This window comes from Caretta caretta, chromosome 4 (genome assembly GCF_965140235.1).
Source record: "Caretta caretta isolate rCarCar2 chromosome 4, rCarCar1.hap1, whole genome shotgun sequence".
Lineage (NCBI taxonomy): Eukaryota > Metazoa > Chordata > Testudines > Cheloniidae > Caretta > Caretta caretta.
The window spans coordinates 126,458,548-126,483,902 of record NC_134209.1 but is presented as its reverse complement, the minus strand read 5'-3'; the positions used below and the strand labels follow the sequence as shown (position 1 = coordinate 126,483,902).

The 25,355-nt window shown below is 42.0% G+C and overlaps 1 protein-coding gene across 3 annotated transcripts in view; it reads right to left on the bottom strand.

The window, feature by feature from the left end:
• The window catches only part of SLC2A9 (solute carrier family 2 member 9), a 222,614-nt gene that overhangs the window by 28,951 nt on the left and 168,308 nt on the right, over positions 1-25,355 (bottom strand). For all 3 annotated transcript variants that reach the window (XM_048848860.2, XM_075128030.1, XM_048848861.2), the window contains one exon: positions 13,315-13,442. In XM_048848860.2, coding sequence (XP_048704817.1) covers positions 13,315-13,442 — 128 coding nt within the window. The remainder of the gene's footprint in view (positions 1-13,314; positions 13,443-25,355) is intronic.

Below are 25,355 nucleotides of genomic sequence, written 5' to 3'. Positions count from 1 at the left end.
TACAAGGCAAATTGGTTGAAACGAGAGTATAGAACAGAATTATTAGACACAAAAATGAACATGATTTGATAGGGGAATAGTCAACATGGCTTTTGTAAAGGGAAATCATGCCTCACCAATCTATTAAAATTATTTGAGGGCATCAACAAACATGTGGATAAGGGTGATCCAATGGATATATTGTGCTTGGACTTTCAGAAAGCCGTTGACAAAGTCCCTTACTAAAGGTTCTTAAGGAAACTAAGTAGTCATGGGATAAGAGGGAAGGTCCTCTCATGGACTGATAACTAGTTAAAAAGATAGGGAAAAAAGGACAGGAATAAATGGTCAGTTTTCACAGTAGAGAGAGGTAAATAGGGATCTGTATTGGGACCAACGCTGTTCAATATATTCAAAAATGATCTGGAAAAAGGGATTAACAGTGATATAGCAAAGCTTGAAGATAATACAAAATTATTCAAGGTAGTTAAATCCACTGCAGACTGCGAAGAGTTACAAAAGGAGCTCATAAAACTGGGTGACTAGGCAACAAAATGGATGAAATTCAATGTTGAAAAATGCAAAGCAATGTATATTGGAAAACATGATCCCAATTATACATACAAAATGATGGAGTCTACTTCGCTGTTACCACTAAAGAAAGAGTTTTTGGAGTCATTTTGGATAATTCTCTGAAAACATCTGCTCAATGTGCAGCAACATGCAAAAAAGCTAACAAAAATGTTAGGAACCATTAGGAAAGGGATAAATAATAAAGACAGTAAATATCATAATGCCACTATATAAATCCACGGTACGCCCACACCTGGAATACTGAAGACAGTAAATATCATAATGCCACTATATAAATCGACGGTACGCCCACACCTGGAATACTGCATGCAGTTCTGGTTGCCCCAACTTAGAAAAATGTATCAGAACTGGGAAAGGTTTAGATCAGAGCAAAAAAAAAAAAAAAAAAAAAAAGATTAAGGGTATGGAACAGCTTCCCTCTGTGAAGAGAGATTAAAAAGACTGGAACTGTTCAGCCTGGAAAAGAGACAACTGGGGACATATGATAGAGGTCTATAAAATCACGAATGGTGTGGAGAAAAAGGTATTATTTACCCTTTCAAATAACGCAAGAACGAGAGGTCACCCAGTGAAATTAACAGGCAGCCGGTTTCAAACAAACAAAAGGAAGTACTTCACATAACGCACAGTCAACTTGTGGAACTTGTTGGCAGGGGGTGTTGTTAAGTCCAAAAGTATAACTGGGTTCAAAAACGAATAAGTTCATGGAGGGTAGGTCCCTCAGTGGCTATTAGCCAAGATGATCAGGGATGCAATCTCATGCTCTGGGTGTCCCTAGGGCTCTGACTGTCAGATGCTGGGACTGGACGATAGGGGATGGATCATTTGATAATTGTTCTATTCTTTTCATTCCCTTTGAAGTATCTGACACTGCCCACTGTCAGAAAACAAGAGATTGGGCTAGATGGACCTTTCGTCTGACTCAGTATGGCCATTCTTATGAGGCTAAATCCAAGAATGATAAGAAGTTGTTGTCACCGCCCTGGACAAAGTATTTAAAAATAGAAATAAAGCTTTAAAAATTACTATTGCAGCTGCAGGGATTTTCCCTCAAGAGAACTTTTAAGAAAGTTTCCCTCAAAAATTGTGGTGATTATGTGGGTAGGTCCCATGGACATTCTTGCAGTTTGTCACCATGCTGCTAAGAGTGCACTTACTCAGCCCCAACTTACATGGCATCGGATCTGTTGGCTGTTTTATGGACAGCTATAAAAATAACCCTCCCAGATACAAGATCCACATGGAAAAATGTATATGTTAGGAAACAGGAACCAACCCTGAAGTGCTAATTCAGTCCAAATATCCATTTGATGGACATTTTGTTTGAATAAAGGACTTTGGGATTTGGCCTATAAAGCAGACAGCATTAAAACAGTCTAAAACTCTACCACGCAGAGAAACACTGGGGCACTGTGGGGGAAGGGGCTGCAATATCTTTGTGAGCTGTTTCGTAAATCTGGTCTACAGACTCCCTTCTCTCATTAAGGTCTGTCTTTGTCTTCAGGGCCCAATCCTATGAACTATGGAGTGTCCTCAATGGCCAATGAAATTAGAGGGTGCAGAAAGCATTGAACACCTCTCAGGAGGCAGTCTCCTGAAGTGATGAATAGGAGTTTGAAATGCCTCCAGACTGAGAAATACAATTTTTATCATGTGTTTGTATATGAAAAGGTTACAAGATCACGTGTGATGAAGACATCACAATTCCTACAATCTTAAGCTAATAAATTTAATGCATAAAACAATGAATGTTTTTGACATCTGTTATTTAAAAGATATTACGGCTTTGCTTCTTAATTTTCTTGTTGTAAATACTATATGTACCTAAACCTCGCAGCTCAATCTGAGCAGCTGTCCTCACAAACAAAGATATGACCATACCTGAAGGGTTTCTTCAGGTATGTTGGCAACAAGAAGAAAGCCAAGGAATGTGTGGGCCCCTTACTGAATGAGGGAGGCAAACTAGTGACAGAGGATGTGGAAAAAGCTAATGTACTCAATGCTTTTTTTGCCTCTGTTTTCACTAACAAGGTCAGCTCCCAGACTGCTACGCTGGGCATCACAAAATGGGGAAGAGATGGCCAGCCCTCTGTGGAGATACAGGTGGTTAGGGACTATTTAGAAAAGCTGGACGTGCACAAGTCCATGGGGCCGGACGAGTTGCATCCGAGAGTGCTGAAGGAATTGGCGGCTGTGATTGCAGAGCCATTGGCCATTATCTTTGAAAACTCGTGGCGAACCGGGGAAGTCCCGGATGACTGAAAAAAAGGATAATGTAGTGCCAATCTTTAAAAAAGGGAAGAAGGAGGATCCTGGGAACTACAGGCCAGTCAGCCTCACTTCAGTCCCTGGAAAAATCATGGAGCAGGTCCTCAAAGAATCAATCCTGAAGCACTTGCATGAGAGGAAAGTGATCAGGAACAGCCAGCATGGATTCACCAAGGGAAGGTCATGCCTGACTAATCTAATCGCCTTTTATGATGAGATTACTGGTTCTGTGGATGAAGGGAAAGCAGTGGATGTATTGTTTCTTGACTTTAGCAAAGCTTTTGACACGGTCTCCCACAGTATTCTTGTCAGCAAGTTAAGGAAGTATGGGCTGGATGAATGCACTACAAGGTGGGTAGAAAGCTGGCTAGATTGTCGGGCTCAACGGGTAGTGATCAATGGCTCCATATCTAATTGGCAGCCGGTATCAAGTGGAGTACCCCAAGGGTCGGTCCTGGGGCCGGTTTTGTTCAATATCTTCATAAATGATCTGGAGGATGGTGTGGATTGCACTCTCAGCAAATTTGCGGATGATACTAAACTGGGAGGAGTGGTAGATACGCTGGAGGGGAGGGATAGGATACAGAAAGACCTAGACAAATTGGAGGATTGGGCCAAAAGAAATCTGATGAGGTTCAATAAGGATAAGTGCAGGGTCCTGCACTTAGGACGGAAGAACCCAATGCACAGCTACAGACTAGGGACCGAATGGCTAGGCAGCAGTTCTGCGGAAAAGGACCTAGGGGTGACAGTGGACGAGAAGCTGGATATGAGTCAGCAGTGTGCCCTTGTTGCCAAGAAGGCCAATGGCATTTTGGGATGTATAAGTAGGGGCATAGCGAGCAGATCGAGGGACGTGATCGTTCCCCTCTATTCGACATTGGTGAGGCCTCATCTGGAGTACTGTGTCCAGTTTTGGGCCCCACACTTCAAGAAGGATGTGGATAAATTGGAGAGAGTCCAGCGAAGGGCAACAAAAATGATTAGGGGACTGGAACACATGAGTTATGAGGAGAGGCTGAGGGAGCTGGGATTGTTTAGCCTGCAGAAGAGAAGAATGAGGGGGGAATTGATAGCTGCTTTCAACTACCTGAAAGGGGGTTCCAAAGAGGATGGCTCTAGACTGTTCTCAATTGTAGCAGATGACAGAACGAGGAGTAATGGTCTCAAGTTGCAGTGGGGGAGGTTTAGATTGGATATTAGGAAAAACTTTTTCACTAAGAGGGTGGTGAAACACTGGAATGCGTTACCTAGGGAGGTGGTAGAATCTCCTTCCTTAGAGGTTTTTAAGGTCAGGCTTGACAGAGCCCTGGCTGGGATGATTTAACTGGGAATTGGTCCTGCTTTGAGCAGGGGGTTGGACTAGATGACCTTCTGGGGTCCCTTCCAACCCTGATATTCTATGATTCTATGACCAGATAAACATAGAATTTTGCCATCTGCCTGTAGAAAAGGACTGCAGGGACATGTTAAAGTTGCAGACTCCTGGAGAAGAGAATAAAAAGTCTTGACTGGACCATAACAGTTTTCAGTTTTTCATGGTAGCAGAATACAGCCAGAGGAAAAAAGTTTTAAAAACTTATGTTATTTAGAAATGGGTAGCTAATCCACAATGTTTGTGTAATAAAGAGGGAGCAACAAATAACTGTTTTGAAAACATTAGAGCCACACTTTTTTTGCACTGCAGTGATATGATTATAATGTAGTATTCAGATGAGCACATCAAATACACCTTGAATATTTCCATATAATGTACTGCTTTCCATTTTAAACTTAATTTTGACCTTCCCTCTAACTTTCAATTTTTAAAATAGTTATCACATTGAAACCAAGTTAAGAAATCGATACAAACAAATTACTCTACTTTCAATATTCTACAATGAGGATGGGAACCCATATAATATTTTCAATTATGTATTTGCTTTAGAATCTTAACTCTACATTTTAGTGCACGGGTCAGGCAAGTATCTTACTTCACTAAATTTAACGACAGGGATTGATGGAAATTTTGATGTTCAAACTAATTATTAGGTGACATTTTGGTGAACTGACTGCCAGTGTTTCACCCTATCTGTGATTTGGGGGGCGTGTCATAAATATAAAGGGAAGGGTAACCACGTTTCTGCATACACTGCTATAAAATCCCTCCTGGCCAGACGCAAAGTCCTTTTACCTGTAAAGGGTTAAGAAGCTAAGATAACCTCGCTGGCACCTGACCAAAATGACCAATGAGGGGACAAGATACTTTCAAAGCTGGCAGGGGGAAACAAAGGGTCTGTCTGTCTGTGTGATGCTTTTGCCGGGAACAGAAAAGGAATGGAGTCTTAGAACTTAGTAAGTAATCTAGCTAGAGATGCGTTCAATTTCTGTTTTGTTTAAATGGCTGGTAAATAAGTTGTGCTGAATGGGATGTATATTCCTGTTTTTGTGTCTTTTTGTAACTTAAGGTTTTGCCTAGAGGGATTCTCTATGTTTTGAATCTAATTACCCTGTAAGGTATTCACCATCCTGATTATAGAGGTGATTCTTTTACCTTTTCTTTAATTAAAATTCTTCTTTTAAGAACCTGATTACTTTTTCATTGTTCTTAAGATCCAAGGGTTTGTGTTCACCTATGCAAATTGGTGAGGATTTTTATCAAGCCTTCCCCAGGAAAGGGGGTGTAAGGCTTGGGGAGATATTTTGGGGGGAAGACGTCTTTCCCTGTTCTTTGTTTAACACGCTTGGTGGTGGCAGCATAAGGTCCAAGGACAAAAGGTAAAAGTTTGTACCTTGGGGAAGTTTTAACCTAAGCTGGTAAGAATAAGCTTAGGGGGTCTTTCATGCAGGTCCCCACATCTGTACTCTAGAGTTCACGCTACCAGCACTCCCAGCTATCTTTGAGACACCACTGACTTCCTGAGGAAACTACAATCCATCGGTGATCTTCCTGAAAACATCATCCTAGCCACTATGGATGCAGAAGCCCTCTACACCAACATTCAACAAAAAGATGGACTACAAGCCGTCAGGAACAGTATCCCCCGATAATGTCATGGTAAACCTGAACTTTCATGGTGGCTGAACTTTGTCCTCACCCATAACTATTTCACATTTGGGGACAATGTATACCTTCAAATCAGCGGCACTGCTATGGGTACCCGCATGGCCCCACAGTATGCCAACATTTTTATGACTGATTTAGAACAACGCTTCCTCAGCTCTTGTCCCCAATGCCCCTACTCTACTTGCGCTACATTGATGACATCTTCATCATCTGGACCCATGGAAAAGAAGCCCTTGAGGAATTCCACCATGATTTCAAGAATTTCCCTCCCACCATCAACCTCAGCCTGGACCAGTCCACACAAGAGATCCACTTCCTGGACACTACGGTGCTAAGAAGCGACGGTCACATAAACACCACCCTATACCGGAAACCTACTGACCGCTACTCCTACCTACATGCCTCCAGCTTTCATCCAGACCACACCACACGATCCATTGTCTACAGCCATGCTCTACGATACAACCGCATTCGCTCCAACTCCTCAGACAGAGGCAGACACCTAAAAGATTTCTATCAAGTGTTCTTACAACTACAATACCCACCTGCTGAAGTGAAGAAACAGATTGACAGAGCCAGAAGAGTACCCAGAAGTTACCTATTACAGGACAGGCCCAACAAAGAAAATAACAGAACGCCACTAGCCATCATCACCTTCAGCCCCAAACTAAAACCTCTCCAACGCATCATCAAGGATCTACAACCTATCCTGAAGGACGACCCATCACTCTCACAGATCTTGGGAGACAGGCCTATCCTTGCTTACAGACAGCCCCCCAACCTGAAGCAAATACTCACCAGCAACCACACACCACACAACGGAACCATAACCCAGGAACCTATCCTTGCAACAAAGCCCGTTGCCAACTGTGTCCACATATCTATTCAGGGGATACCATCATAGGGCCTAATCACAGCAGCCACACTATCAGAGGCTCGTTCACCTGCACCTCTACCAATATGATATATGCCATGTACATTGGCCAAACTGGACAGTCTCTATGTAAAAGAATAAATGGACACAAATCAGACATCAAAACTATAACATTCAAAAACCAGTTGGAGAACACTTCAATCTCTTTGGTCACTCGATTACAGTGTGGCAATTCTTCAACAAAACAACTTCAAAAACAGACTCCAATGAGAGACTGCTGAATTGGAATTAATTTGCAAACTGAATACAATTAACTTAGGCTTGAATAGAGACTGGGAGTGGATGGGTCATTACACAAAGTAAACTATTTCCCCATGTTTATTCCCCCCCAGTTCCTCAGACGTTCTTGTCAACTGCTGGAAATGGCCCACCTTGATTATCACTACAAAAGGTTTCTCCTCCCCCCGCCCCCGCTCTCCTGCTGGTAATAGCTCACCTTACCTGATCACTCTCATTACCGTGTGTATGATAACACCCATTGTTTCATGTTCTCTGTGTATATAAATCTCACCACTGTATTTTCCACTGAATGCATCCGATGAAGTGAGCTGTAGCTCACGAAAGCTTATGCTCAAATAAATTGGTTAGTCTCTAAGGTGCCACAAGTCCTCCTTTTCTTTTTGCGGATACAGACTAACAGCTGCTACTCTGAAACCAATTAATTTTCAATAGCTATGAATATTTTACACATTTCCCCCCAAAAATTTTAACATAAAACTATTGTGAAAAGTATAAAATATGTATAAATAACTGCCTCTTCTTGTTGCTTTATAAAACAAATTATTGAAATAATGCATGGAGCAATCATACTAAAACTTAAACAGATTGAATGGATTAATCATTTTGTTACGATGTTTCAAGCATTGATAAGGTTTTTTTATATCATGCTATAAGAACAAAATTACAACAGCCTTAACCAGGAAATGACTATGGGGCTATTGACTCTGTAATGAAGTATGTGACTCAGATGCTATAATTCAGAAAACAAAGCTGACTGAAGGAGCTGGACAAAGAGAAAGTTAAGGAAGACCATTCTTAAACTCCTGATTTATTCTCTCTAGCTTTGTGAATGAGGAAGGCATTACTGGTCAATTTCATGAATAATCTTAGAAGAAAATTAAAACACAAGTAACTGTTTTTATGTACATACATCTGATTTCAAATTGTAAGGAAGCTCTATGAACAAAAAACAAACACACAAAAACAGCAGTACACGTTGCCTTCTGTATAACTGAAGATGTATTTTTGTCATGAAAAAGTAGAATTTTTCATGAAGCTAAATTGTGTATTTCCCAGGACAACATGAAATCACTAGAAAAATGTTAGTATAAGATGAAAAACCAAAGAATTTCAATCACGTTTTAGCCTGCTGAGACCTACATAGTGCCTTTTTAAAGAATTAACATTCAGGGCATGACCTCTGATGAAGAATTAGCAGAAACACAGGATACATATAATACAATCTAGCAAAGATAATCATGGACACATTAAATGAGAGATGTGCAAACATGAGGCACCTTGAATGTACTACAAGAAAAATCTGAAAAAAGTGTCATTTTCAGGAGAAAACTGCCCTGACAAATGTACACAATTATGGTGGGATTTTCAAAATCACAGAGCATTAGCCTAATTACACTGAAGAAAATGGGAGCTTTAGTTACTTCAACAGGAACAGAGTTAGGAAGCACAAAGTACATTTTGCAAATCCTTACTCTTACTTTATGGGTTGACCCAATGCCTAGTGAAGCCAATGAAAAGACTCCCATTGACTTCACTGAAGATTGGATCAGACTCTTAGGGCTTATTATTGTGAGCAGTCTAACGGAAGTCAATGACAACAATTTTTGGTGAATGATAAATTTACCAAAAAATGAAGTTTTGGCCAACGAAAATATGAGGAAGTTGTTTTAAAAAAAGTCAAGAGAGTTCATTTTGACATTTTCAAAATGAGCCATTTTGACATTTAGTTTCAAATTGATCTGTTTCATTTAGAAAATGTCATTTCGAATCAACGTTTCATTTTTAAAATGTCTTTTCATTCGACCAAGATGATTTTTTTTTCTGTTTTTTTTTGTTTTGGTAAGAAAAACCAAAAACACCAAATCAGTTCAGATTTGGTTTTTTTGGATTTTTCAGTTAAGCCCTGAACCCAAAACATCAGTTATTCACTCACCTCTAAGGAGTAGGAAAGGTACAAAGGACTGGGATCTTTGTATTCAGTTTACATTTTGAATGTGTTCTTAGTAATCAAAAGGCTAAAGACTTCCACACTACCCCCTCTTTTAAATGCAAGATTAGATTAGCTGGGTCAGTGTTTATAACAGTTTCCAGATCGCTCACATAAATTATAATCCATGCAGAGAAATTTAACCAGTGCTAGTTGGTAAAAGATGTCCTATATGCTTCTTCTCACTGAGAATACATGTCTAGCAGAAACAGTACATGGTTTACATCAAATATTTTTTCAGTTATGAGTAGACACAAAAAGCAATTTTCAGAAATTAAAAAAACCACCACCTATTCCAAATCTCATTACCTAGAAAGGACTTGTCTAATTAGCCTCAGACTTTCCAGAACAGTTCTCCTCTGGACAACATTTAAATGTGAAAAACTTTTGCTTTCTTTCCTTAAAACATTTTCTGTTTGTACCCACTTAAAATGGTAACAGGCAATTATGGTGTCACTACTTTGGCTTTGTAATTGTGAATCTCACTTTTATCATGTTATCACAGGGTGGGATGGCCCTTCCAGGTAGCTGGGTTTAGTCCCCACCTGTGATTAATTAGTTGCATCCCAGCTGGTGAGATAAAAGGCCAATAAGCAGCTCACTTACAGGGAGAAGGGATGCTCATGCAGGAGACTCAGGAAATAACCTGGTAAGGAGGGCTTGCCACACCAGCCAGATGAAAGGCCTGGGTGGAGATAACTGCTATGTAGGCAGCAGCAAAAGACCTCTGAGGCAAAGGCTTTAGCAGGGGCCAAGACCTGGTTTACCTCTTTTGGCTGACATTTAGCTGTGTTTGAACAATAAATGCATCCCCGGAGAAAGGGACTGAAATATTGTCAGTGGTGGTAGATTCACTGATGCACTGGCCAGTGAACTAGCCCACCAGCTTGCCTGAAAGTGGGGAAACAAAAACAGGGTTCTTTGCTATGTTTGGGGAGACCCTGCTACACACATGTAGCACTGCAATAGGTATATGGCTGACAAAGCGGTCAAAAAGCTTGATGTAAACAAACTGAAGAGAGTCCAGAGGAGAGCACCAAAAATGATAAAAGGTTTACAAAGCCTCACCTATGAAGAAAGTTTAAGAAAACCTGGCATGCTTAGTCTTGAGAAAAGAAGACTGAGGAGGGACTTTATAAGTCTTCCAGTATCATAAGGGATGTTATACAGAAGATGGTAATCAACTGTTCTCCCTGTCCACTGAAGGTAGGAAAAATAGCAATGGGCTTAATCTGCAGTGAGGGAGATTTAGATTAGACATTAGGAAAAGAGCTGTAAGAACAGTTAAATTCTGGAATAGGTTTCCAAGCGAGGTTGTGGAATCCCGGTCAACAGAGATTTTTTAAGAACAAATTAGACAAACACCTGTCAGTGATGGTCTTCTAGATATACTTGGTATCAAAGTCCCTTTGAGCCCTACACTTCTACATTTCTATGATTCTATCCAAAATCCCATTTGACTGAAGTGAATGGGAATCTTGGTATTGACTTTAACGGGTACTGGATCAAACCTGAAGTCCTGATTTATCACCCATGTTCATCATTTCTTTGAATGTCATCATTCATTTTTTGGGAGCATAACTCTCTCCTTCTCTAAGTCCCCATTGTGACATTCTATACCTTGGAGGAGCATACTGCAACCCCATATTCCTCATTTTCATATAATCGTGATCTTACATATAAAACATGCCTTGTAAGGTATTAGGGGAAAGGTTATGATCTGCTGAAAGTCAGTTCTCTATCCATACATGTATATCATTAATGCATATGAAGTTATGAGAATTGTGTTGTATGGTGGTCACTAAAACATGCTGTAAATTGGGGAATCAGCCGGATATTACCTCCCCAGAGGCAACAGCAAGGAAAGTAACCAACACCTGGACAGGGTGTCAAACAACCCATCATATTTATGTATTTATGTATTATGAACAACATATTGTTCAATATCTTCATAAATGATCTGGAGGATGGTGTGGATTGCACTCTCAGCAAATTTGCGGATGATACTAAACTGGGAGGAGTGGTAGATACGCTGGAGGGGAGGGATAGGATACAGAAGGACCTAGACAAATTGGAGGATTGGGCCAAAAGAAATCTGATGAGGTTCAATAAGGATAAGTGCAGGGTCCTGCACTTAGGACGGAAGAACCCAATGCACAGCTACAGACTAGGGACCGAATGGCTAGGCAGCAGTTCTGCGGAAAAGGACCTAGGGGTGACAGTGGACGAGAAGCTGGATATGAGTCAGCAGTGTGCCCTTGTTGCCAAGAAGGCCAATGGCATTTTGGGATGTATAAGTAGGGGCATAGCGAGCAGATCGAGGGACGTGATCGTTCCCCTCTATTCGACATTGGTGAGGCCTCATCTGAAGTACTGTGTCCAGTTTTGGGCCCCACACTTCAAGAAGGATGTGGATAAATTGGAGAGAGTCCAGCGAAGGGCAACAAAAATGATTAGGGGTCTGGAACACATGAGTTATGAGGAGAGGCTGAGGGAGCTGGGATTGTTTAGCCTGCAGAAGAGAAGAATGAGGGGGGATTTGATAGCTGCTTTCAACTACCTGAAAGGGGGTTCCAAAGAGGATGGCTCTAGACTGTTCTCAATGGTATCAGATGACAGAACGAGGAGTAATGGTCTCAAGCTGCAGTGGGGGAGGTTTAGATTGGATATTAGGAAAAACTTTTTCACTAAGAGGGTGGTGAAACACTGGAATGCGTTACCTAGGGAGGTGGTAGAATCTCCTTCCTTAGAGGTTTTTAAGGTCAGGCTTGACAAAGCCCTGGCTGGGATGATTTAACTGGGAATTGGTCCTGCTTCGAGCAGGGGGTTGGACTAGATGACCTTCTGGGGTCCCTTCCAACCCTTATATTCTATGATTCTATGATCAACAGCCACTGTCCAGCAAGGGAGCTACAATGCAATGACTCACCTGCATGAGGCCACACCAAGGGAACTGCTCAACCTCGCTTGGAGAGACTCAGGGCTAGTCTACACTGGAAGTGCTAAAGTGGTGCTGCGGCAGCGCTTTAACGTGCCTTGTGTGGTCATGGCGCAGCGCTGAGAGAGAGCTCTTAAAAAAACCCACCTCCATGAAGGGCGTAGCTACCAGCGCTGGGAGAATGGCTGGCACTTTCTGTCTACACTGCCGCTTTACAGCGCTGAAACTTGCTGCCCTCAGCGGGTGGTTTTTCACATCCTTGAGTGAGAAAGTTGCAGTGCTGTAAATTGTCAGTGTAGACAAGCCCTCAGCAATGCCCCCCAAACATGCCTGAACTTGTGCTCCCCAAGCACATGGACTGAGGGTATAAAACAGACAGAGTGGACCACACTGGGCCCTTCTCCTGCCCCCACCTATGGTGCAATCAACCAAGACACTGAGAAGAAGACAAGACTACAACACAGGAGATTGGCCCAGCTTTAAGGAACAAACCTGTATATTAAGGACTGCAATATTCAGTGGGGTGAAAAGAACGGCTTAATCTAGTTGCTGCCCAGTCTAATAAGGTTGAGAGTTTAGACTGTGTGCTTATATTTTATTTCTTTTGGTAACTAACTCTGACTTTTTGCCTATCACTTAAAATCTACCTTTTATAGTCAACACATTTGTTTAATTGTTTTTCTTTATCAGTGAGTTTGTATGAAGAGTGTGGCAAAACTGCTCAGGTTTTCCAAAGGCTGGTGTATGTCCACTTTCCATCGCTGAAGTGTTGAACCAATTAATAAATATGCACTGCCCATCTTGAGCAGTGCAAGATGGTATATTCCTGGAGTACAGTGCTGGGAGCTGAGGGGATTTGGCTGGTGCCTTTCTCTGTGTGATTCATGAGTGGCTCTGGGAACATTCATACAATCCGGCTGGGTGTGGGGGCTCCACACGCAGTTGTGCTGAGTGATCACAGCTCCTGGAGGGGTTGCTGCTGGTCACTAGCAAGGCATTGTGAAAGACAGCACAGGCTGGGGAGACTTCAGGGGGCACAGTCCCAGGATGCATCCCAGTCCCAGGCTGCACCCCGGGGGGATCCCGTCACACCCACCTTCCCCACCAGAAATAAGCTATTGTTCACAAGCCCACAACATAATAATATTTTCCTCCTCACTTTCCATTAAGTGGAGCTTCAGCATAACACACATTTACAACTGACACACTTAAATGCACCAAAAGGAGGTGCAGGTTTCAATCCACTTCTCAACAAAGAAAGTTTCACAATGACCCAATGATAAACTATTAATTCAACTATCATACAGTTAATTGTGCAGGGTGTTTACCTGAATGAAAGGGAAAAGAAGTCCCACTGAGAAGTTGGAGAGCCAGTTGACTGTCCCAGCTATCAGAAATGCGGCAGGCTTTTGAGACTGCTGAAAAAACTCTCCCGTCAAGACAAATGGAATCCCACCTGAAATGTAACAGCCAAGAAATGGTTGGTTTAATAAACTCTGATGCCTAAAGCTGTGGTAGCAATCAATATGGAAATGTCAAAAATTCACAAGCACTGAGATCTGCGACATCAATCAATTGTCTGGTGCAGCTCTCCATCTCTATTCTGGTGTGAAGTTATAACAGGTAGACCTTGAACACTACGATTTATTATTCCACATGGTTTATTGAAACTTTAATTTTAAAGGGCTTGGCTTTCCCCTCCATTATACCAGCTTTACATGAGTATAACTCCTTTGTGGAGTTAGAATGATGTAAAACTGGTAACAGAATGGATAATGACAGGTTTCAGAGTAACAGCCGTGTTAGTCTGTATTCGCAAAAAGAAAAGGAGTACTTGTAGCACCTTAGAGACTAACCAATTTATTTGAGCATGAGCGGACAGTGGGGTGGGAGGAGGTATTGTTTCATATTCTCTGTGTGTATATAAAGTCTGCTGCAGTTTCCACGGTATGCATCCGATGAAGTGAGCTGTAGCTCACGAAAGCTCATGCTCAAATAAATTGGTTAGTCTCTAAGGTGCCACAAGTACTCCTTTTCTTTTTAGAATGGATAATGGAGCCCAAAGTGTTTACCAATTTAATTTTAAGTTGATAACACATGGGAGCGGTTTAACTCCTGTTCTTACTAAAACAGTCAAAATGCTGCAGATTGAGGGATATTCTGAAACAGATTTTATGTTAAACATTAGTATTTGGACAGGTGATTTAGAAATATACTTTAAAAAAGAAAGATGATATATTAAATAACTTCATAATTATTCACATTTTTGTGACAGTGAAGCTGGAAATGATGAAAAGGCAAATGATTACTACTTTATTTGGTATACTTTCATTGTTATTTATTTTACACACACACAGTTTATATTGAAAATGTTCTTTTAATTCTAATCCCTCTGGAAAATCCATTTTTCCATATTACCCACAAATTTAAAAAAACAAACCCTATTGTATGTTATATCCATTCTCTGTGTTGTCTCCCAGTATGTTTCTATCTGATCTCTCTTTGTCCTTTCGATTGTTATCTCCTTGGGTGGAGACTTTATCTTCATTTGGCTTTTGCATAGCACTGAACACACTTGTCAGTGCTTAAAAATGATATACCAATAGACTGCTACAATACAGTAACTAGTGCTTAACAGTACAACACTTAAAATACATATAGTATCAACCATACTATGAACACTAAGACATAACCCTTTGCAGACATATAAAGGGACATATAGAAAAGATAGGGCATGTACCTTACTAACATGCAGTAGGAAGTCCGGTCTCTGCCTCAAAGAACTTAAAGTCTAGTGAAACAATGGACACATGGAAAGAGGGGAATGGGATGAACAAAAAGCCATCTGACTGATAGTACAGTTCAGCATGCATCATATTAACTATTACTATAATTTATTCATTTTACGACAGTGTCTGAAAGCCCCAACTGAATTTGAGGCCCTATTGCGCTAGGTCTGTACATACACACAGTAAAAGACAGTCCCTGCCCCAAAGAGCTTACTGTCTAAATGGACAGTACAAAGGGGACAGAAAGGTAGTATTGTTATCCTCATCTTACAGATGGGGAAATGAGGTACCAAGCCACTAAGTGCTATTACCTCAAAGCTACCCATCCTGTCCATATTCTACAACTAAAAAACTGTATTCATCTCTATGGGGAATTAGTAGAGTGCACTGGCTTTTCTGTACAGCACTTTGAAGATGTATAATGAAGTGATATGTAATGGTTCAATAGGAGCATCTCTTATAGTGTATATTACAAAGCACAGGCAACACACTGTCTCTTAATCCTCCTAATCTCCCTGCACAGAGAGATTTCCGTACTCTTGGGACCTGGGTTCAACTTCTAGGTTCTGGCAGGCAAGATAACTGCATCTGTTATGTCAGCATCTGTTTCAGATCTTGACATGCCATGTGAGGAAGCTGTTTGCCAGAGCATTTGCCCTGTGGAGAGAGGAAGTGAAGCACTGCATACGCAGAAACCATAGAATGAGGATTTATTTATATTTATTTATTCTGTCATGCCTTTGCTGTAGGACAAGCTACAGAGGTGTTGCTGTTCTTGTCAGTATAATCAAAATCTTGTTCTAGATCCACTTGAGAAAATACACATTGTATAAGAGAGGAAAGAGCCAAAGGCAAAAAGAAAGAGAACAGAAGGACAGAAACATATCATAAAGCATAAATTTAACTGTGCTACTTGAAAAACAGGCTCTTGAAAAATCATGTGTGCTTTCTGGATACATATTCAGCACCAGTAAGCCTATGCTTTACATTAGTCACCAGAGCTCTTGAATGTAATTAAAAAAGAATCTTAATTAATTTAATTAAAACCATATCCAAGAGATTTTCTAGAAGTCAAGAAAAGGGAGAGTGATGCTGTAGAGGCCTTTCCAAAAGTGGTTTGTTTTTTTTTTGGGCGGGGGGGGGAATATTAGAGATGGCACAAACAAGTTGTTCCACACTTCAGGGGGATATAGCCAACTGTTTCTGAAAGGCACTGACTAGCTAGCATAGGGAGGATACGCTACTGCAGTGGGATGATGTCAGAGATTGCGTGAGAGAATGAATCAGCCTCTGCGTGTGTGAAGGAAAGTCTGGCTGAGCTGAAGCATAGGGCAGTTCTGAGGAAAACGAGGAGGCTGGGTTAAGACAGATTCTTTGATGCAAAGCCTTAAAATATCACAGGGCTTATGCTGCACTAGGACATGAGGCATGGGGATGAAGGGGTCTTCCAGGAGTCAGTACATGGTTCATCGAATTGTGGTGAAGGAGCCACTGCAAAACAGAGTGAAATGAAGCAGGGATTGAACCACTGGACAAACCATGGAAATAACCTTTGAAAAAGGGGTCTTGGCTCAGGATCCAACGGCCTTTCAATATGAAACCTAGAGTAGAGAAATCTAGAGTAAAAAGCAGTGAGATACAGGTCAAGATCAGGATGTCAGAGGAGTGACCAAGCTAAGGTACTGTATGTATAGGTAGGATTTAATGTTTGAGTATAGGAATATGAATGGACAAGATACACAATCTAGATATGTACATCATTAAAATCGACTGTTTATTGTTGGCTTGATTTGGCCCTCTAACATCAATGAATCAATTTAGATGAAAATTACACCAACATCTATGACAATTAAACTTTAGAGCAGCATGTCTCAGACTTATGAAAACAGCCTCCTTTCAGGAAAATGAAATCACTTCTCCCCATTAACCTAACCAAGGCCCGCCCAAAATAAGTGGTCTGTTGTGATAATTGTGATGCAGAGCAGGCTGTGCAGATTTTCATAATCTTCCTCTCCTTTCTTGCATGCTTTGGTAAACAGTGAAACAGTAAATAATGTTGACATTTAAGCCTCATCTTTGGCATCTGAATCTGCAGAACCCATTGAAGTGAATGGGTCAGCATACACCTCAGATTTAACATTTCAGGCTCTCTGCAAACTCAGGTTGACATCACAGCATTGGTTCCACTTAGATGACACTTCCAAGGTTTTCTCCACAGCAACTAGAGGTTAAGGCAGATTTTTAAAGGTATTTAGGTGCTTACGAATGCAGATAGGCACTTCTGAAAATCCCCACTGGGTGCCTATTTGTATCTTTAGACACCGAAATACCTTTAAAAATCTGGCCCTTAATTCTTTTTTGAACAAAAGCAGAGTCTCTGGAAAGCCACTGGGATACACGTCCTAGTCCCCCAACTGATCAGTTACACATACAATGGGGCCTACCTCACACTTTAAGCAGCATTTCCTAGGGAATTGCATTCAGTTAAAACAGAAAGGAAAAAGAAAGGAAAACACCATTTTCTTTGTTACAATTTATGGTTCTATAAATCTGGGTACTATCTTGGCTCTCCCATATCCTTGAGAAAGTTGCTTAACCTTTGTGTACCTCAATTCTCAGTCAGGTCTCAAGCCATCACCTGTCTCTGGGCAGGGAACTTGGTCCCACTCCATTCCGAGAGGCGGAGTTTTAAGGCTTCATAACTTCCTGCCTTAGACTAGGATATCCACAGAGAGCCAGTCTGCCTAAAGACCAGTGCTTGTGCTTTGCTTTCCGTCCAAGGGCTATGATCAGTGTATTGCCAGCAGTCACAAGCCACCACACAGCTAAACAAGCAGACATGTTCTTAAAAGGTAAAAGCATCACAGAGAAAACATGATAAAAACAATAAACAGATGTAAACACACACTGAACATACCAGGAATCACCCATCAGTCTTAAGGGGCCCTAGTAAGCCAGTCTTTCCAACCCTCCCACAAGGATAGGGGCCCTCCTTGGATAGTCCTGTCCGCTTGTTGGATCAGAAAGGAGGCCCTGAATCAGTTCACTCTTTTTTATAGCAAAAGCTCTTTCTGTCATGTGACTGGGACCTGGGCAATCATGCCTAGTGGGCAGAGCAGGAATTAGGCCGAACGGTCAGAACAAGAGTCAGTACCTAGGAATCAGAGCCTAGGGTCAGCACTGGAGCCAGATGACAGAGCCAAGAGCCACCGCCAGAGTCAGGAGTTGGAGCCCATGGTCAGAACCAGGTTACCCAGTGAGGCAAGGCTGTAACAAGGCAGGAGCTATCACAGCCATGGGTAAATGCTTTTAGCAGCCACTCAAGTGAACTGTGCAGATGCTGGGCTGAAGAGCCAGTGTGCTGACTTTTCCAACCATTCAGGCAGCGCAGCCAACCAGGCAGCCTACTACAGGCCAGCTGCAACTGTTAGGTTGCCTGGAGACTGGCTCTGCAACAGCCTTGATTCCTGAAACTTTCTTTGTCTGATGGTCTCTGGAAAACTCAGTTTGAACCAGCATACGCAAACCATCCCACGGAGTGATCCATTTACAACCTAAGTGATTCATCTTAATCACCCCCCACACATTGTTTCTGGTTCCTGTAGGAGCTGAGATAACCCTCCCCCCTGGAGTTGCAGACAGTCGCTAGCCCAAAATGATACATAAGCCCAGAGGTGTTGCATGTGGTTACAATATCTGTCACCTGTCCTAGTGGGGGATGTGAGACTTCATCAGTGTCTGTAAAATATGAGATTTTTGGATGGAAGTTGTTATTAAATGCAAATTATTATTATTCCTGTGATATTTGTAACTACACTTCCGTACCAAAAGAGGTTCAGCTTAGATTCAGTATTCAGATTTTGGAAGTTTATACAAACTGAACCTGCCAAACTGAAGGAGGTGCAAATATGGTCTTCACACCACCAAGGTGAATCATCTTGACACGTATACCAGTGAAAGAAAAAATGAGGAATGGACACCGTAGGCAAACTAAGTTTTAGAGTTTCCTTGGATTGTTGTGATAAAGTTTGTCTTTATCTGTCATTCCATACAAATGAGCGAGTGCCCTCATTCAAGTGTCCCCTTCCCTACCATTAACGTGAACTGAAAATTTCTGGCCTATGTTCACATATGATTTTTGTTATTGGAAATGATAAATAAAAGCAGCCAGTCTGACCAATTCACAAAGGTGCCATGGCTGTCTTGAAACACATGATTGTGGGATCTTGCAACTTCCACTGTGTGTATTTACATGGGCTGACATTACGGATTCAGCACACCTCTGAATGATGTACTTTCCCACTGAGAATGAGCCATACCTGAGCATCACCATCAGAAGGCTATAAACAAGTTTTTCATTAAAATAGCTATTTTTTGGTACTGATCATTACAAAAAAAAATGTACATTAGGAAACTTTCCTGTAGGAGATTTTCAGCAAGGCAGCTTCTGAACATGAATTTACAGAGCTAGTGCACCGACCATAATTAAGGTGGTGATTCACTTTTATTACTTTATTCTTTTCAGAGTTGCAATGAATATAATAGGAGGAGGAACTCTTAACACACTGTGATGTCTTAATGAAAAACTAGCATACCTGTTAACCTGCTACCACCATTACAACTTACAAGTCTCTTATTTCAGCTGTAATATATTACGGGTCAGATTTATAAACACCCAAAAATGTGTGTGTACACAATTTGGCAGACAATAATATTTGGGTATTTTTGTGCAATATTTATTTGCATACATAATTATCAAAATTGCAGTCAATGTAATTCATTCACAAATGCCCACTTACTCATCCAAATAGTCAGTTATGTATGCAACTGATATTACAGCACAAAAATAAATAAATAAATACAAATGGCAATTTCATGAATTTAGGCACACAAATGCACATGAATTTTGCATATACAACAGTGTGCATTTTAAAAATATATATAAAATATGAATCAACAATAAAATTGTATTATAAAAATTGTGCAGTCTTTAATATTTAGTTAAATGGTATATTTTCAGATAAATGCTGCTTAGTAGGAGTTGATGAATGCAATATAAAACCTAAATCTCTCTTTCAAAGGCTTTTAAATACAGGAGCAAATTTTTGATCATAGAAAATATGCAAAGTGAGCAAAATCTTGAGATCCTTACTCTGTTTTTACTCAGTCCTTACTTTGGCATTGAAGTCAGTGGAGTAAAAGTAGGATTTCTGGGATGAAATTAAGAAAGGGAATATTTAAACTGAGTATCAAGGAAATGTATTGCTTTGGTGAACAGTCCCAAGGGAAGGGTAGAAACTCTGTCTCTTTTGAATGACCAAAGAGAATGGTATTCCTTGAGAAAAAATTTGCTCTGTTTTAGTTGTGGCCATGTATAGGGAGTATGAAATTTCAGGGAGTTATAAATACTTGCAATTATTTTTCCTGTGTCTGTCTGGACTAAGTGAGACAGTAGAAGGGTATGTCAAAACTGCAAAGAAACCTCAGAGTCTGAGTCAATTGGCTCCAGCTGTTGGACTAAAAATAGATGTTAGGGCTGGGGCTAGACCAGGGGAGGGCAAACTTTTTGGCCCCAGGGCCACATCAAGGTTGCAAAACTGTATGGAGAGCCAGGTAGGGAAGGCTGTGCCTCCCCAAACAGCCTGGCCCCCGCCCCCTGACTGCCCCCCTCAGACCCCCCGACCCATGCAACCCCCCCTCTCCTTGTCCCCTGACAGCCCCCTCCCGGCATCCCCCACCCCAGGACTCCCACGCCTATCCAACCCCACCTGTTCCCCGTCCCCTGACAACCCCCCACCCCGAACCTCCACCCCATCCAACCGCTCCCTGCTCCCTGACTGCCCCCTGGGACCTCCTGCCCCTTATCCAAACTCCCGGCCCCCTTACCATGCTGCTCAGAGCGGCAGGACTGACTTATTGGAAAGCCTGGGAGGTGGGTGGGTGCAACCTGTGCTGCCCGCGCAGTGGCGTGGCTACGGGGGAGGTGGAACAGCAGGAGAGGGGCCGGGAGCTAGCCTCCCCAGCCAAGAACTCAAGGGCAGGGCAGAAGGGTCCCGCGAGCTGTAGTTTGCCCACCTCTGTGCTAGACCCACCCCCCTCATGGGGTCTACACTGATCACAAACATCTACATTGCAGTTGCCCGAATCTCATGAGCCTGAGTCAACGGAGCTGTGCCACAGGTCTTTTACTGCAGTGTAAATGTACCCACAGAGTCTTCCAGGGATGGGAGGCCAACTAAGATACCACTCAATGTCAGTGAAAGACTTCAGAATTTGAAGTCAAAACAGTGGAGGACTAGAGAGGACTTAGTAATGGAAATGCATAAAGAATGCTCCATTTGATCAGAAAATCACATGGAGTCAGAGGAAAAATGATGAAGAGCAGGACAAAGTGGCTGAGGAAAAATTTCTGGATGAATATCAACATCATGACATTGAGCAGAGGGAATGAGACATCGAATTTCACAGGGACAAGTTCTGGCTCATGAGGTGGAGGGGCAAATCCACGGGGCACATGACTCCTGTGGATTTGCCTCGACATTGCCATGCCCTACAACTCATGCCCAACAATGACTGACAGAGCCAGCCAGAGAGCCACTCACCATCCAGCCACTCATGGATCCTCACAATATCCGCAATATCAGCTGCACTCTAAACCTTCTCCAATTTGAATGTCAATAAAGGTAAAGAAGAAGGAATCTTTATTTCTCTAATGTGTGCATAAACACTACATTTGATCTCCAGGCAACAGCTCAATGCGCTATACAACACCATTAATCGACCACAGTGTAAACCTTCTGCAGATTGTGAATGCAAGTGTACGAGACATCTATCATGGCTTTTTTTTTTTTAAACAGACCCAGGACCACAAATAGTTGCATTTGGTAGTTGTCTGTAAGCAGACCACAAAGCATCATTGCTGGTAATCCATTCCATCTCATATATATAGCGATTAGGATATCTTGTGTGCTTTACATGTGTGGTGGTAACTGTCCAAACAAGTGAGTAAGCAGCACCCTCTTGATTTCAGTCAGTCAAAGGCACATTCCATCATGATTCTGCACATGCTCAGCATGTAGTTAAACTGCCTCTTATCCAATCTGGCGCATATCAAGATAAACATTTATCAACTAGGGCAGCAGTTTACCTAAAAATCACAGCACGACTGTTGGGGGAAACAATGTACCAGCTGGCCTATATTGACACAACCCAGATTTCTGAAATAGCCTGGCATTATGCACCATGATACTGCATTCAATGTTGGTGTCCATCGAATATGCCATGGTGGTCCATAAGGCCTGTGAAATGATGGAGTAGCAGCCTTTCCTGTTAATGTACTCGCTTGTTTGAAATGGCATACATAGGCTAGAGATATGCCACAGTCACACTTGCACGGTTCAGGAACATCATCCATTCAAACCCTGCAATTATTTCAGGAATATTTCCAATTTTTACAACCTGAGGGGGGGATGGGACAGCACAGTATTAATTGTCTGGCATACCTCCATGATTGCTGTGCCACCTCAAGAGGTCATCTAGTGGCTTTGCTAACCCCGAACTGATTAACAACAGATCTATAACAGTCTAGTGTTGCCAGCTTCCACGGCACAATAGCAACACACTTCTGGACCATTATAGGCCGTTTCATCTGGGTGTTCTGCCTCTCAAGGGCAGGAGCAAGCTCCTTATACACCTCATGTGAAAGTCCTGTCCTCACTGCTGGTCTCCCACGTTTGCATCACAATGTGGCCCTAACAATATGTGCTGGTGGTCCCAGTCTAGCAGCGTGTGTGTGGGCGCGCGCACATGTGCATGCAAGTACGCGGAGGGGATCTCCCCTAAAAAGCAGCATCCACTCAAACACTTCATGGTCCTGTTCTTTTGTTGTTGTTGTTCTGCTTGTAAGCTGCTGCCTGTGTCTTCTCTGGGCCAAAAGTAGTCTCAGAAACACCTGCCATGGTCTCTTGGCAGCAGCTTCAGCAAAGGCACGGAAAAGAAACATTGCCTCCATAAAAAACAGCAGCTGTTGGTTATTAAGGCGAGTAGGATTCAGACCTCTGGCACAGAATAGCACATCACCACACCGACTTTGGTCCTGCCAGGAAATGAACTTCCCGGGCCAAGGCAATTTCTTCACACAATCCCCAGAGTGGACAGGCATGTTGCCCCATAACACTCTGCAATTGTGAGGATAGAATGGTGTTGTGAGTTGTGGTGCAATGTATCTCAGGATAAACAATACAACTATCTGGGTGTGTATCACAACCAGATACAGTGCTGGTATGGACATGGGGCATGACAGCAGCATGCTTATATCAACATATGGTCATGCTGAAGTGGGTTTGGCTGTCATACACTGAATAGCCTGCAATTGCTGAACCTGGGGTTAGCATGCAGTGAAGACATGGCCTAAAAGAAAACTGGATAAAGTGCTGAAAAAAGAATATTGTAGGAAACACCCCTGCCTCAGCAGCAGAGGGACTAAATGACCTAATATGTCTTTTCCATCTCTGATTTCTATTAATCTATACATGGAGCAAAAATTCTGAAAAATATTTAACTAGAGTTTTGAGATAATCTGACAGGTTACAGAACATCTCCTTAAAGTGTAAATTCCATTTGACAGAATAATGCTCAACAAATAACAGTGTAGCACATTCAAATGCAAAAGTGGTATTGCCTAGCTAATCCCATTTAGGGAATTAGGAGCAGAATATGTGTGGCAGGGATGTAACACTGCTCTGATTCATGAACAAAGACACTGTGGTCATCTTTGTGGATTTAACTTGCGACCTTCAGTCTGTACTGCTTGACTTTTTCAGAGTTAAGTATCTAAAATGTGCCTCGTCAGTATTTTGGTTTAAAGTGGCATATCTATAACAAGTACAAATGATAATTAGGACACAATGTCCAAAAAACAGGGACCCTCCTAAAGCTTTCCCACCACTCCAACCCATCTACTCATCCTGGCCTCTTTCCTCCATTGGTTAGGAGAACAGGAAGGTTTTGTGCCATGACCTGAAGGTCAACAAATTCAGGCTCTGATGAACTGCTGGTGGAAGTGAATTCCACACGCCAGGGCCTTGTCTTCAGTCCCTCATCAATAAATCAGGGGACAAGTCAACTGATCTTATATGCCACAGATTCAAACAAAACAAAGCATTGGGGCAGACCCTCAACTAGTGTAAACTGACGTAGCTCCACCAACTAATATCAGTTGAGGAGCTGGCCCCAGTGGTCTTTATGAACCAGACCATTTAAAGCTCTATCAGTTGACGCAATAATATTACCAAGCATCCTGAAGTACATAATTACTACTAGTCATGTACTGAACTATATTCCAGAAAATGAAATATAGTTAAAGCTGCTACAATCGATAATCTTGCATTATTAGTTTTTATCAGTCACAGGTCTGCTCTTTAACAGGATAACAATGAGGAGTCCGGTGGCACCTTAAAGACTAACAGATTTATTTGGGCATAAGCTTTCGTGGGTATAAAATCCACTTCTTCAGTTGCATGGAGTGAAAATTAGATACAGGCATAAATATGTATTGGCACATGAAGAGAAGGGAGTTACCTTACAAGTAGAGAACTAGTGTTGACAAGGTCAATTCAGTCAGGGTGGATGTGATCCGTTCCCAATAATTGATGAGGAGGTGTCAATACCAAGAGAGGGAAAATTGTTTTTGTAGTGAGCTAGCCACTCCCAGTCCCTATTCAAGCCCAAATTAATGGTGTTAAGTTTGCAAATGAATTGTAGCTCTGTGGTTTCTCTTTAAAGTCTGTTTTTGAAATTTTTTTGTTGAAGAATAGCTACTTTTAAATTTCTTATTGAATGTCCAGGGAGATTGAAGCATTCTCCTACTGGCTTTTGTATGTTACCATTCCTGACGTCTGATTTGTGTCCATTTATCCTTTTACGTAGAGACTGTCCGATCTGGCCAATGTACATGGCAGAGGGGCATTGCTGGCACATGATGGCATATATCACATTAGTAGATGTGCAGGTGAATGAGCCTTCGATGGTGTGGCTGGGTCCAATGATGATGTCACTAGAGTGGATATGGAGACAGAGAAGGCAACAGGGTTTGTTACAGGGATTGATTCCTGGGTTAGTGTTTCTGTGGTGTGGTGTGTAGTTGCTGGTAAGTATTTGCTTCAGGTTGGCGGGCTTTCTCTAAGTGAGGACTGACCTGCCTCCCAAGGCCTGTGAGAGTGGGAGATTGTTTTCCAGGATAGGTTGTAGATCGTTGATGATGCACTGGAGAGGTTTTAGCTGGGGTGCTGTTCGTGATGGCCAGTGGTGTTCTGTTATTTTCCTTTTGGGGCCTGTCCTGTAGTAGGTGACTTCTGGGTACCCATCTCAGTCTGTCAATCTGTTTCCTCACTTCCCCAGGCGAGTATTGTAGTTTTAAGAATGCTTGATAGAGATCTTCTAGGTGATGGTTTCTGTCTGAGGGGTTGGAGCAAATGCGGTTTTATCGTAGAGCTTGGCTGTAGACAATGGATCATGTGGTATGTCCTGGATGGAAGCTGGAGGCATGTAGGTAAGTATAGCGGTCAGTAGGTTTCCGGTAT